Below are 14,067 nucleotides of genomic sequence, written 5' to 3'. Positions count from 1 at the left end.
CAGACCTTGGGCGCAACTCAGTCATCAGGTTGGCATATTAAGACAGCATCCCGGCCTGTCTGCACCTAACCCATCCCTCTTACCCCGGGTGTTGGCCATGCGTATGACGTCAACAACGTCAGTCTCCCTCCCACGGCGGCACAGGAGGCATCGGTCACAGCTCAAGGCGGGGGGAGGGGGAGGGGTCAGCTCTCATCCATGCTTATCCCAGTATAAACAACCGAGTGCTGGGGACGGGCGGTGGGACGGGCGGTCTGTACATACAGCGCAGCACGGCTGCAGGGGAGGCCAGGGAGGGAGGGAGGTACTCTGCCGGGAGCTAACGCTGGCAGCCGCGGCAGAGGCAGTGCAGAGATTTGGAGGCCGCGGGCGACACAGGAGATTACCGGGCTGCTTCATGAGATTGTTGTGCAGATTACCATCAAAACGGAACAGAGTTCAACGAGTACATCATATGTGATGGATGATGGATTCGATGAGGCTCGGCATTTCGCGAGCGCAGCCACCAAATCTCTGCACCTGGGCCGCGGCGCGGTGGGCCGCGGGGCGGTGGGCTGCGGCGCGGTGGGCTGCGGGGCGGTGGGCTGCGGCGCGGTGGGCCGCGGCGCGGTGGACTGCGGGGCGGGCGGGCGGCGGCGCATGACGGAACCCACCTATGGTATGAACCTCGTGCAGCTGCGGTTGCAGACGCAGGTTGCAGCGGACGCCGTCGTTGCAGCACGCGCTGGCGTACGTCTTATTGTTACGCTCGATGCCGTGGCACACGATCGGGTTGTCTCGCGGCGTCAGCATCACGCGCGACAGGCACCTAGCGGCAGGGGCGGCGTTAGACGGGTGACCAGCGGCGCCGCTGGAGGCTGTTAGAATAGTCACACGCACACACACGGGGTGCAGGCAGGCATGCTGACAAACAGGCAGCCAGATGGACCATCAGTCAACTCAGTTCGACAGGCAGAGGATGCCAGGCTCAGAGCTCACGGCGGACCGGCCATTCATACAGCCATGTTCAGACCATAGCGAGTTTGACAGCCCCTCACCTGAGCCTGTTCGGTTCCCGTAGGCAGGTGCGTTCAGCTACCTAAGGGCTCTGGTCGGACCCACGGCAGACGGCCGGAGCTTCAGGATCAGGTTGCCACACAGGCAGCGACCAGCAGCCAGGCCATTTACCTCTTATCATTTCGCTCAATATCCTAAGCCTTAGGTACTCTAAGCTTCTATGGAAACGGAATATCTTGGAATCTAGAACTATCGCATCAGCTATTTATCGGGGAGCTTTCTATGAGCTTCACGGATGTATTGAAGAGGATTTCACCCTTCCAGTTCCTTCTCGCTGAAGAGATCGCATCGAGGTGACTACCGATATATGACAAAAAAGAGAAAACCGATCGGGCAATATCTCAGGGGTCCTCCTTAGGAAGAGTCTCTGAGTTTTACCCTTTGTCCAGCACACGTGCAGTGCCGAGTGGGACTTCCTCACCAGCCCGCCCCAGGGATCAGTAGCCGAGGCACCGCCACGGGTCGCGCTCGCACGAGCGGAGACTGCCAACGACTTTAGATGACAATGTGATTACAAGCCCTCTCAGTGGCGTCCTCGCCGTGCCGTCTCGACCATTGGGCCGGCGGAGTACTGTGATTGCTAAAACAGATACTTTCGGCAGTCAGGAAATCGCACCCAAGAGCCTATGAAAAATATATCAACCTCGCTCGTATCAATCGCTCGCATCTCCGTATGAGCGATTAATACGAACAATATTTGTATTTGAATAGGCTCTGGCTTGCGACTTCCTAACTACGGAAAGAGTCTGTTTCAGCCTTGGTGACCGCAGAGCGGACGGAAAGTACGGTTAGAGACGCGACGTTAGACGGCCCAGTCGCATACCATGAGTGGCCAGACCATGACAATGAGCAAGACCAACGGAAAACTCTTGACAGCACAAAAACAAAGGAGTCCCCTAGAATTGGACCCAACATAGGATATTACGCGACAGTTACAATCGAAACGATCATAACGGGACTGGGATGGACTGGAACGAAAAGCGAACAAACATGCAGAGCTTTTAAATGTAGGAGAAATCAGCGCTTGTGCCAGAACAGTGGAAAACACCACATGGACTGAACGATGGGAAGCTAGGTACGTCCAACAGACAGCAAGGTAGGTTTAGCAGACAGAACGGAGATCGACTATAGGATGGACACGCGACAGACATCGAGAACTACGGGACGTGGGCGAACGCTGGAACCAAGCAACAGGAACACAACATCGAGAGGTGGGTGTCAAAGGCTCACATTAGCGGGAAACTCGGAACGGCTATGATACAGATAACAGCAAACGCCGAGTCGCAGACAGCCGCTATGACACAAAGTGAACGAAACAACAAGGAAGAAAGTTGTTACAGACAGGAGCTAACGAAGTCATTAAGCTAATAGGTACATCATCGCTATGCTTTTCACAACACGCAAAGGGCTAAAATAAAAATGAAACTGCATTGGCCGGTCAGCAGTAACTTAGGCGTGACAAGCCTTTTATCGTATGCATAACGTTAATGGCAAAATGCACGATAGTCCGGCAAAAATATAAATCAACTGATGGAACACCGTATGCTCAGAAAAGGAGTTAGGAATGCAAGAAAAGAAGTCCATTGACAATACCAGCTTTCCAAATACAGGAAATTGTGCAAAATGCATAGGTTCCTGATAAATGCTAGACAGAGTGGACCCATACTACCATTAGTACCTATACATACAACACATTGAAACTTAACCATGGCAGAACTAGCCCAATAGCATGTTGCCAAAACAGACACCTGATACTAACTTGTACTTTTTGGTGATATCTTGCGACTGGGGGTTTTTTCGCTCCACTGAGGTGAAGCACATGCCGTCCGTCTCGCAGGTGCCATTCTGAGAGCCATGACACTCGCTGCACTCGCATATGAGACCTGCCCGGCAGGAAGACAGGGCAGATGGTCAGTGAGTGGCCACCAACATATACGTGCGAAATGCCAGCTGTAGGTGGTGGGGCACTGGAACACTGTAAATATTTTATCTGAAAGGATCAAAAGTCCACAAGCTAATTAGTCTCTCCCAGCCTTGCACCTTCATTGGAAATTGGATGAAGTCAGGCCTCTAGTATTTCTATTTCATCAGATGAGATCTTAGGGTTATTGTAACAAGATATGAGCCGACTTTTTCAGCCCCTGAAGGTGGTAAACACCCAGACTGAAAAACGTGAGTTTTGACGAGATCTCGGGCGTGCACTGCTGCTCTGCTAGCCTTATTCAGGCGTACATTACAAATCTCAGGCATGCAAGACCCAGGCGCGCAGGAATGCAATGACGAGGCAGGGCGTAAATGCCTGGAGAGCTCCAACTCGAAGCTTGCTAATGAAACAAACGCGAAATTTGTGGACAGACGTTGTTTAAGTGACCCAACTAGTACCGCACATTTGTGTCAGCGACGCGCTGTTCTTTGGGATCAAATGTGCAACAGTTCACTAGTGTGGACATTATCACAAATTTCGGCATTTCAGTGCAGCTTATATTATACAGGGGATGGGCGGAGGAGCCTCTGTCAAATGGCGTAACTCGGTTGTTTGAGTTTTGTTTGATGATGCTATGCGTGCATTTGGGGTAGGTCGGCTGTGGGCCAGTTCAGGTCAACCAGTATGTGTGACCACCAGTTGTTCTTGGCCAGCATTTACCACCAACATGATGCCTCTATCACTGTAATGTAGCCACTAAAAGAAGTTCCCAAATCCCCAACTTAATGTCAATTTTGTTATTGGCTACAAAAACTGTTACCCAAATGAATATCAAAAATAAAAAGTCCACCTTGTTGTGCTTATGCAAGGCATGTAAGCTTGAACTTGAAACGCCATGTGTCAGGCATGCAAATTATGGCACAGGTGTGCATTCCTACTTGCCAGGAATGCACTCCCATCAGACTGGGCACACATCCTCCTGGCATGCACATGTCACGTTTTGCAGTCTGACTAAGCCCTAAGCTAACAGAAAACCTCCCCTTTAATGTAGCCTTAAACAGGACACACATAGACAGAAAATTACTCTTACCATAGCAGGTGCCAGCAAGCAGCAGTGATGAGATGACTATGGTGTAAATGAAATGTAAGGCCATGGCAAACAGTATGCCATTCACAAAGCAATTGATTATCTTGACTTATTGGCAGGTATTGGCATGCTGCTGTTCTTCAGTGATGACATTTCAAAAGCCTGAAAATAAACACACTATCATTATTCAGTAGCAGAACAAACTGTAAGGACTTAGGATAAAACAAGCAGAAATCTTCTAGCAGGCATCACACATGCTTGTGACGTGCTTGTGGAAGACGCACAATACCAGTCAAAACTCCCAGGACAATGTAATGGTCAAGAATATCACAACTGGGCTGGCGCGTCTGGCATTCAGGGATTCCTTTCGGTCCTTCCACCTTGCCTTTTTCTTTCCGACACTGATGGGAACCCAACCAGGTAAGAGAATCACAGGTGCTGCCACTCTTTTGTGAAAGGACACTAGATTCACCAGCTTGATATTTACACAAGTTTTGTTGTAAGTTGCACATCATTAGGTTATAGGTTGTAGGTTAGGAGGCGAGGTTAGCTCAGGTTAGATTTTGTTTTATAAGAGACTATTTGATAGGCAGAATGCATTTAAATGTCTCAATTACCATTTACCAGGATATCTAATGACTTCCCAAAGGGGTGGAAGCACCAGTGATGCCTGCTATAAAATCTCTATACATATATAACACTTCACAGGTGAGTGAAGTGAACCTGCTATAAAACTCTTTGCATAGCTCATGGTTGGTTGGCTTGGGTTACAGTTTAACACTGTATCCAGTGGACCAAGTGCTAACTGGTATTCTCATGCTGTTCCAAGCTGAAGCAGCCAGGTAGCATCAATGCTGCACTTGGATTGCCTGGGAATGGAACCCAGATGGCTAAATCCAGAGTGAGAGGCAAGGAATTTAGGTAGGTACCCCATAGACCAGAATAACCCCCTTGTCTAGCTCATGATGAACTTATAAGTCCTGGGGGCTGGGGCCCCCTTAGGATGTCATCAAAACAGGAGTGACATGAGCCTGGGTGCAACATGAAAGGAACTGTAGACATTAGCTGATGTTATGCGCATGGTAAACCAGCTTTTCTTTTTACCATGTAACATTTGATTAACAGGTGAGTTAATCAAATGTTACATGGTAAAAAGAAAAGCTGGTTTACCATGCGCATAACATCAGCTAATGTCTACAGTTCCTTTCATGTTGCACCCAGGCTCATGTCACTCCTGTTTTGATGACATCCTAAGGGGGCCCCAGCCCCCAGGACAATAATGGCAGGTGCGCCACAATCGCTTCCAAGCTACTTGCCAATAGCTGCCATTTTTGAAAATACTGTTTTGAAAATAAAGTTACAAACAATAAAAATATTGTAATAACAATGATGATTAAATTGTTACCTACCTTATCAAAAAACTTACTGAAAAATGATTTCTTCATAGGTATTAAAAATTGAAGCTTGATGCATTTTTACGCTGCTTTCCTGCTACTGCAGAAGGTTTTTAAATCGTCTTTATCAATATCTTTAAAACCAGTTATTTCTTAGCATATTGCTGCCCTTTTTTGTCGCTAGAAAATTAGTTGGGCTTTCCATCGACATTAATGGTTGAGCGGTATTTGTAGAGTGCCATCAATGATCTTCAAATGAAAATAGTCATTTTCATGTTGGAAAGGAATGGAGTACCCCTTGCGAGCATCAGGGGGACGTCACTCAGGATGTCTCTGATTAGTCGGGACCTGGGAGGGGAGTGACCGTACCTTCTGATGGCCTTCGTTGTACCAAATGATTGACAGTAGAATACCAATGGCTTATGGCTATAGTTTGTTTTAATGCTATGGCGAAATTAAAGTAAAGACTCAAATTATTTTAAATGATTAATTTCCCAATACACCACTGACCACAGTCCTCGCCAATGCCAATAACACACCCACGGGTACGAAACACACACCCTGACCCATAGTATATAGATCACCCACACTTGGGGCCTTGACCCACACAACCCACACACCCTCTCCTCCTCTCTACCCAAGGCCTCTCTACCTCTGCCTCTGGATGGAGAATATTTACAACACTTATCTGCCTCGATTTCACATCAAGTGCGTACAGTTCGCTACCAAACAAATAATGCCATACCTACCCCAAGTTCGTTTATCACGTGACTTTTTCGAGTAAGTTTTACTGAATTGGGAAATAAGATTTTGAAATTTTAAATTACAGTACATGAAATAAATCATAAACCATTCAAAAATGTTTTTTTACTACAAAATTAGCGTAATTTTAACAATATCACAAAAAGTTGAAACTTCAGACAAATGTCACAGACAGCAAGCGTGAGCAAATAAGTGGTCATCCGCCAGACATATTTGTACACCAAGCATTCTCAACTGTCTGAAATGCTTGAAAACTGAAAAAGTTGTTGAAATTTGAATGTAACACTTAACAGTAATTTCTCTCGTTGTTTTCGGAATATGAGAGGCAATGAAATTCAAACTGGAACAAAAAGTGTCGTGACGATTCGTCAATGAATTATGACGAATCGTCATTCGACGGCAGGGATCATCGAGATGGAGTCGGAGTCTGGAGTCGACAATTCTGCCCGGAATCGATGTCGGAGTTGGTTTTTTGAAATCGGTGTCGGAGTCACCGAAAATGAATCGACTCCGCAGAGCTCCGCAACTCGCGTTTGAATTTTGAAGGCGCTCCGGCGAGCCGTAATCGCCGTAATCACCACTCCATATGTGGAAGGCTTTTTATACATACCATACATACATACATACGACTCTTTAGTGCCCTGATACATACATGATACATGCGCGTCGTACTACGATTGACAACCGAATCGTAGCGTTTCTTCTCATTCTTTTGTAAATATCTCTAGAAGTGTACAGTTTGTTACGGAGCGAGCGAAGCGAGCGGAGTCTTACGTAGAATAACGGAAATTTCTGAGTATGAGCGGCCGGCCGGCCGGCCGGCCGTGCGGACGCTTTTGCGAGGCTTATATCTCAGCAACCACTTGACCGATTTACACGCGGTAATTTTTATAGGGTAGCTTCATTCCTTCTACCAAGTATTGGACTATTCCCGATGCATTTGGGTGACCCCTTATGCACGTGCCACGCCACGTGCAAAACGAAGAGGTGTCAGTTTTGTAATTGTTGCAATATCTCGGTAACTACTTGGCCGATTGCGCTGAAAGTTGGCATGTAGGTAGGCACCCACTAGGCACTGCATATCCATGTGCCAGAGTTGGGGTGCTGCTGCACGTGCGCACGTGCAGGGGTCGTTTCCAGATCTCGAGAACGGCTCGACCGATTGCGCTCAAATTTGGTACACGGTTAGGGACCAGTTAGTAGGGTGCCGTGCACAAGTCAGTTGGGACCCGTTTTGCACGTGCGCACGTGCAGGGTGCCGCTCCCAGATCTCGAGAACGGCTGGGCCGATTGTGCTCAAATTTGGCACATCGCTAGAAACCGGTCAGTAGGGTGCCGTGCACAAGTCAGTTGGAGGTACCCTCTCGAAATTTCGCACGTGCAAGACTCACCCCCTCGCTCGCTCCGTTAGTCGCCCCAAAAGGCGCTATACTGATACTGGTCGCTAGGAAAACGTAAAGAAAGCTATAGTGGTGAAAATGCAAAGGAGAATATTTACAACACTTTTTTTAGCTTTTTCATCCCGATTATTCAAAATTCAACCATTTAAAATTGATGTTGTTTTGTCATTCCTTTCGTTTTAATAAAAAAACAAAGTTTATCAAAATAATAGTTTTGTTCTTCACTATATAGCGGTAGTTTTTGCGGCGTCGAATGGTGTGTTTTGTTGTTGAATTTTGTAGGGTTTTATGTGAACATTTGGGGGTATGTGGTTTGTATTTTTCTTTTTAGCTTGTTTTCAAACATTATTGAGACTTGCACAGTACTACCTATACTTTGATAATGACTGTTTGGTTTATTTGGGTTTTAACACCAGGGATAATGTGTCATATTGTTATGTGACTTTGACTTTTACAACAAGGGATTTTGCATGATTTGTGATTTTAATTGACTGAGTTGCAGATAATTTATTTTCTTACAGATCACTTTGACATCCTGCCGTAATTTTTTAGACAAGTTCTGTGCGCCAGCCGCCATCGGTGCCTACTTGTACTACTACTAGTCAAGAAGTTTTATGTAAGCCACGGGGTGTTATGAGATGACAGATTGACACTGGCGTTTAAGCTCAAGCTCAACTGTTTTGATCAAAGTTAAAAACACCCCACTGTCTCAAATAGCCCCACCTTACGGTACACTTATTTATACTAGGCATAAATATAATTTAAGTACCTATGTGCTACAGCACTGCCAACATATTGCCAATTCAATGTTTCTGCAGCGCTGAATACCTATGAATGAGTTGTGCTTTCAGCATAACAACATCAGAGAAAAATGCAGCAAAATTTCATGAAATGGTATCCAATTCAAATTCAGTCTCCCTAAAAACTAAACAAAGTTCAACCTATAAAGCAGCTTACAAGTTGCAAGAATCTAGCGTGCAACCTACTAACCAAGAGCCTACCTTCCTAGGGTACAACATACAACATACTTAAAAGTTGAAGGTGCTGTACAGCTTACCTACCTAACCTATAGCCCTCAGTACTGATAAATTCTGCTGCATTTTAGTGTAGTTTCATCTTGCATTTTAGTGTACTTACCTTGCACATGATGTGTTGTTACAACATGATAGTGTCTGCACCATTGCTAATCCATGTTAAGACTTGCACTGTAAATTCATAGCTTTTTTGTAAAACATTTAATGGTTAAACCTTAATTGTATTAACTAAGCATAAAGCAGTTAGTAAATACGTACCTATAATTGAATATACAAGCTTCAATATTTTATATCAACCATCCATTAAATACATACTGTATTTCAGCTGAATATGTACCACTATACCTTCAATTTTTCAGGCTGAAGTCTCCGCAGATCCTTACCAAGAAGCTCCAGGGTCTGGCAAATTATCATTAATTTACCAAACCCAAGATGCTTATGAGATTTAAAGACTACAATGAACTTGAAAGCTGTGTTAGATAGAATGGAGTTATTCAGTTATTGGATTTCATTGGTTTGGTACCAACTTAACTTCTGCATAAATGCTTGCTTCCATTCCCTGCATTATGTGCTGAATCCCTGAATCCCTGAATCTTGGTCATGTTAGAGCTAAAACCAACGCTATGGTCTTCTCCTGGCCCGATGTGACTCGTCTCTGGTGTCTGACCCAGTATATCACGACCCCTGTGTCTGCCCTTACATGCTACGTCTCAAGGTCTTTCCTGACGCAATTTGTCTCTGCTCTGCTCCAGAGTGACCCAGACGCCGACACTGGTGGCCCAGGAGGCCGCCTGAACTGACGGCACGGCCGGCAGGCGCCATGGACCTGAGCGTGAAGAGAGACCCCGCCTCCAAGGTGGGCGAGGCGATCATGGACCTCTCTAGCCGGGGTATCACCGTCACCAGGATGGGCGAGGGCGGTGGGGACGGTAAGCGCCCGGCGCCGGCTGCCGACGGACGCCGCTCGCTGCGGCCGCGGACCGAGAAAAACTACACGGAGGCCACCGAGATGGTGGTGGTCGAGGAGTCGGACGACGATGACGTGGAGAAGCCGCTGCCGCCCATCAAGGAGCTGTCGCCGGCCGAGCTGGCCGAGAAGATGGAGCTGATCCGCCGCTTTCGGGAGGAGCTGCGCAATGAGGAGAGCAAGCTGGTGCTGCTGAAGCGAGTGCGGCAGGTACAGGCCAAGGAGAACGTGGCGGCCACGCCTCCGCTCAAGACACCGCCGGCGGCTAAGGCGGCCAAGACGGCGTCCACACCTGGCTTTACCCCTCCGCCGAGCGTCACCATGCTGGTGAAGAGCTCCAGCGGCAGCACCAAGTCGAGCTCACGCGGTGGTGTCACCAGCGGCAACTCCGGCACCAGCTCTGTGTCGGTGATCCCGACGGGCCGCGGCGCCAGCGCGCACACCACCCTCTCCAGTCTGATGGCCGCCCAGCACGGGCTGCTTAAGAGCCAGGCCGGCTCGCCGCACGCCCAGTTCGCTGGAGCGTACGGCTCGTACCCGCTCACCCCCGAGGTGGAGATCCGACGTGACTCGGCGGCGCACCGGGCACCCGAGCCGGCGCACCACCGTGTGCCCGAACAGACCCCCGAGCAGCGTCAACAGGTGGCCAAGCTGGCGCTGCGGAAACAGCTGGAGAAGACGCTGCTGCAGATCCCGCCGCCCAAGCCGCCGCCGCCTGAGATGGGCTTCATTCCGAGCGGCACCAATACGCCGTTTGTGTACCTACTTGGTCTGGAGAAGGTGGTGGATTTCATCAAGTCTGAAAATCCGGACACGACCAATTGGGAGAACTTTTCGTGCAGCCAGTGTCGGCGCGACTTCACGACTGTCTGGAAATGGGACCGAAACCGGCCCGGCCGCGTCACCTGCGAGGAATGCGTCACCAGCAACATCAAGAAGAAGCTGAAGGCCGAGCATACCAGTCGCCTCAAGACGGCATTCGTGAAGGCACTCCAACAAGAACAGGAGATTGAGCAACAGCTAGCCAAAATGGCGGCTGCCTCCCCGGCGCCGTCCAGCGCCTCCACTCCTATGCCGCCCACTCCTGAGACGACCATCACTCCGATCCCGGCCAAACGCGAGCGCGACTCGCACCACCGCGACTCGCACCACGGCCGTGACTCTCACCACTCGTCCCACAGCTCCCGAGACGGTCACCACTCGTCACACAGCTCGCGAGACGGTCACCACTCGTCACACAGCAGTCGCGACGCGCACCACTCGGCTCGCGAGGCGCACCACTCCGCTCGCAGCTCGCCACACACCGGCCGAGACGCGTACCATGCGCGGGAGGCCCACCAGCCGCGCGAGGCCCACCACTCGCGTACGTCTAGTGCCAACAAGCTGGCCGCCGCGGAGGCTGAGTATCTGAAGAAGTTCTCCGACCCCAAGTACGCCTCAGCGCTGATGAACCCGATGATGATGGCGGCGGCCATGAACCAGTCTGCCGCGGCGCTGGCGGCTCAGCAGCAGATGCTCCGTCTGCCCGGCGCGCACGGCCAGGCAGCGCTGCAGCATATGCTTGGCCAGCTCAACCCCATCATGTACTCGTACCAGCTGGCGATGGCGCAGGCAGCCCAGGCGGGCGGCGCGGCGGCCGGTGGCAGCAGCAGCAGCAGCGGCTCCTCCAAGACCACGCAGTCGCTGGCTGACATCCAGCGTCAGTATCTACTGGACATGCTGCCGGCACAGGCGCTGCCGCCAGGCTGGGGCGGCTCGTCCAGCAAGAAGTAGCCGCCGCCGTCACCCTCGTCACTCGGCTGGTACAAAGACGACACGCCTGCGGACAAGCCTGCGCTCGGTGAGTAACAGCGTGAGCTGGCGTGTAACAGGTGAGCTCAGCAGATCAGCTGGTGTTGATGTGTGCTCGGGACACCGCAGTGGTTATTCCGAGGTCTGTCAGCGGGACAGGCAGTATCGCGGTGACGCCGCTCCGTGATGAACTGAGGGGGACAGAAGCCGGGCCGGACCGCCGCCGGCCGGTCCGGACACCGCAGCTCCATCCATACCCGGTACTGGCGCGCCGCCGCCGTAGCCAATCATGTCGGCCGTATCTCATCCCATGTGCTGCGATGATGTTCAAGATATCGCGCGGATAGCGTTGTGTGGGGCCACGCCGCCCGCCCCGGCGGTTCGCCGCAGCTGCGGTCAATCCAAAATCAGACATCTATTTATGTATTTGCCGTTGCCTACAGCTGCTTTTGCACGATAATGGTGTCCTGGGGACGGGTGGGGGCGGGCCTGTCGTTCTATCTCGCGCGCGTTCGCTCGTTTGTAGCCGGTTTTCTAAACAGTAGCGGCGTCGACGTGTCTGCGTGGCGCGTCTCATGTGTGCGTGAGTTTGTACGTTTCCGCACTGAGTGCCCGGTTCATTGATAGCCCGTCGGGCGGAGGTGGCGGGCGCCCGGCGCGCTGCGCGCTCGCCGGCCGTGCCCCGGCGCGCTGTCCCCGTCACGTGTCCACAATAAATGGCGTCTGTCCAGCGCGGCGTGTCTCGCGGAGGCGCTGGGCTGGGCTAGAATGACACGATGATTAGAAGTGGTTCGCACACCGCTGGACGAGTAGCGTAATTTTTATTCCGTTTTGCCCTCTGAACTAATTAGTGGCACGGTTTCCTGCCTAGATGCTGACTGCTTAACTAATATGCTAGAAATTTGTAACCACGATCAATTTGTTCCGCATTGTTCGGCAGACGGATCTCGTTTTGCATTCTCGCTTGAAGGTTTGCGTTCTCTCGAGCAATGCCAGCTGCTGCTTTTCACCCATTACTGCTCCTCCTTCAGAACGCTGAAAGTGCGGTGTAGCTCCATCTGACCACTCATACATACATACATACATACATAAAGGTTTATTTGACCACGTGACAGTCAACGACTGGTAAAAAGGCCGTACATGAGCTGTGCAATGGTGGCACCACATGAAGAAGTGAAAAGCATCACAAAAATTAAAAACACAGTGCATTTCACAAGAGCTCCGAACATATCTACGTGGGGATCACATCCTGTTCATTAGATCTATGAGTACAGGCACAGTGGACTTTTTATACCGCTCAGTTTTGGCCCGCGGTACGACAAACTTTCGCTGCCGGCGCAGAGGGCGCCTCACATTTGCCAGCTGCTCGCCCGGGTACAGTGGGTGGGCGGGGTTGGCGAGGATGTCGGCCGCCAGCTTGCAGAGGACAGCATCGCGACGCTCACTCAGAGTTTCGAGGTTGAGGAGCTGGCAGGCAGAGGCGTAGTCGGTGTAGTTTTCGTATCCTATCATGATTTTGCAAGCTCTTTTCTGAACTTGCTCGATTGCCTGTGCTTGTTGCTGTGTCAGTCCCGTGTGCCACAGTTGAGAGCAGTATTCCAGACATGGACGAATGAAGCTGATGTAGACGGCGCGGATATCGCTCAGATCTGCATGGAACTGACGGAGGACTGTGAGCATGAACAGCCTGCGAGAGGCGTTTTTTTGTGATATGATTTGTATTTGCCGTCCACTTTAAGTCAGAAGTAATATGGACTCCGAGAAGTTTCATGGTAGAGACGACAGGTACTGGTTCGTTGTTAATGATTACTGCGCCGTCCATATCCGTGTTGTGAGAGAAGTTGCAGATGAGTATATGACACTTTTTTCCGTTGATCTTCATGAGATTGTTCTCTGACCATGTTTCCAGAGTGGATGCGGCCGTCTGGGCTTTCTGAAGGACAATGTTTGCATCTCTTGCAGGAGACAGGATGCCGATACTGAGGTCGTCCACATACTTCCATCGATGATCTTCGGTAACTGCGCAGTCATTTATATGAGCCAAAAATGCAATCGGGGCGATTTTTGTCCCTTGGGGCGTTCCACACGTGGTAGTGAGCTCTGATGAGACAGGATTCGAGCCACCAAGTCGAACGACCTGTTTCCGCTCGTTGAGGAAGCTGGCTACTGTAGGCACGATGGAGGGACGAACTTGCTGGTCCAGTAGTTTCCTGAGCACGACATCATGGCTAACCAGGTCGAAGGCCTTGGAAAAATCGATCGCCAGGATGGCCGCAGCGTTTGAAGAGCTGTCTGTGTTCTTAGCCAGGAAGTCATATAGCGAGATCAGGTAATGTACCGTAGAGTAGCCTGGCCTGTTTCCGAACTGGTGTGGGTCAAGTGATGGGGTAATGTCAGCCATGATCCAGGTTGTCAAAAATCCTTCAAAGATTTTGGAGAAGAGCGGGGTGAGTGAAATGGGTCTAAGATCGTTGAAAGAGGTTGGAGGGTTGACCTTGGGAATGGGGGTGATGAAGGATAGCTTCCAAGCAGACGGAAATTTTCCGGAGGATAGCGAGGAGTTGAAGATGTGAGTGAGTGGCTGCGATAATTCGAAGGCAAACTCCTTGACCAGCCGTGCTGGTAGCTCATTCGGTGTGGTGGAGATGTTGG

General features: G+C 50.2%; 2 protein-coding genes across 5 annotated transcripts; one reads left to right on the top strand and one right to left on the bottom strand.

Moving 5' to 3' along the window:
• Positions 1–653: 653 nt before the first annotated feature.
• Positions 654–7,637, bottom strand: LOC122368854 (TGF-beta receptor type-1-like; the record flags this gene model as incomplete). The annotated part of the gene is made up of 4 exons (XM_043343123.1): positions 7,615–7,637; positions 4,071–4,229; positions 2,816–2,939; positions 654–808 (listed from the first exon to the last, which is right to left on the bottom strand). Coding segments are annotated over exons 2-4 (343 nt in total), but the record flags the coding sequence as incomplete, so codon positions are not given.
• Positions 7,638–7,644: 7 nt separating this feature from the next.
• On the top strand, positions 7,645–12,145 carry LOC122368855 (transcriptional repressor p66 alpha-like). Of its 4 annotated transcripts, XM_043343125.1 has the most exons (3): positions 7,847–7,879; positions 8,145–8,239; positions 9,410–12,145. In XM_043343125.1, exon 3 carries the CDS (start codon positions 9,478–9,480, stop codon positions 11,395–11,397), a length of 1,920 nt encoding a protein of 639 aa, XP_043199060.1. In that variant the 5' UTR covers positions 7,847–7,879; positions 8,145–8,239; positions 9,410–9,477; the 3' UTR covers positions 11,398–12,145. The 4 variants fall into 4 exon arrangements, with proteins under 4 accessions (XP_043199059.1, XP_043199060.1, XP_043199061.1 ...); XM_043343124.1 differs by lacking the exon at positions 8,145–8,239 and having other exon boundaries at positions 7,645–7,927; XM_043343126.1 differs by lacking the exon at positions 8,145–8,239.
• The last annotated feature ends 1,922 nt before the right edge of the window (positions 12,146–14,067 follow it).

This window comes from Amphibalanus amphitrite, unplaced genomic scaffold (genome assembly GCF_019059575.1).
Source record: "Amphibalanus amphitrite isolate SeventyFive unplaced genomic scaffold, NRLGWU_Aamphi_draft 000983F_arrow, whole genome shotgun sequence".
Lineage (NCBI taxonomy): Eukaryota > Metazoa > Arthropoda > Thecostraca > Balanomorpha > Balanidae > Amphibalanus > Amphibalanus amphitrite.
The sequence above is the reverse complement of the archived record's forward strand: the minus strand, read 5'-3'. Positions and strand labels throughout refer to the sequence as shown.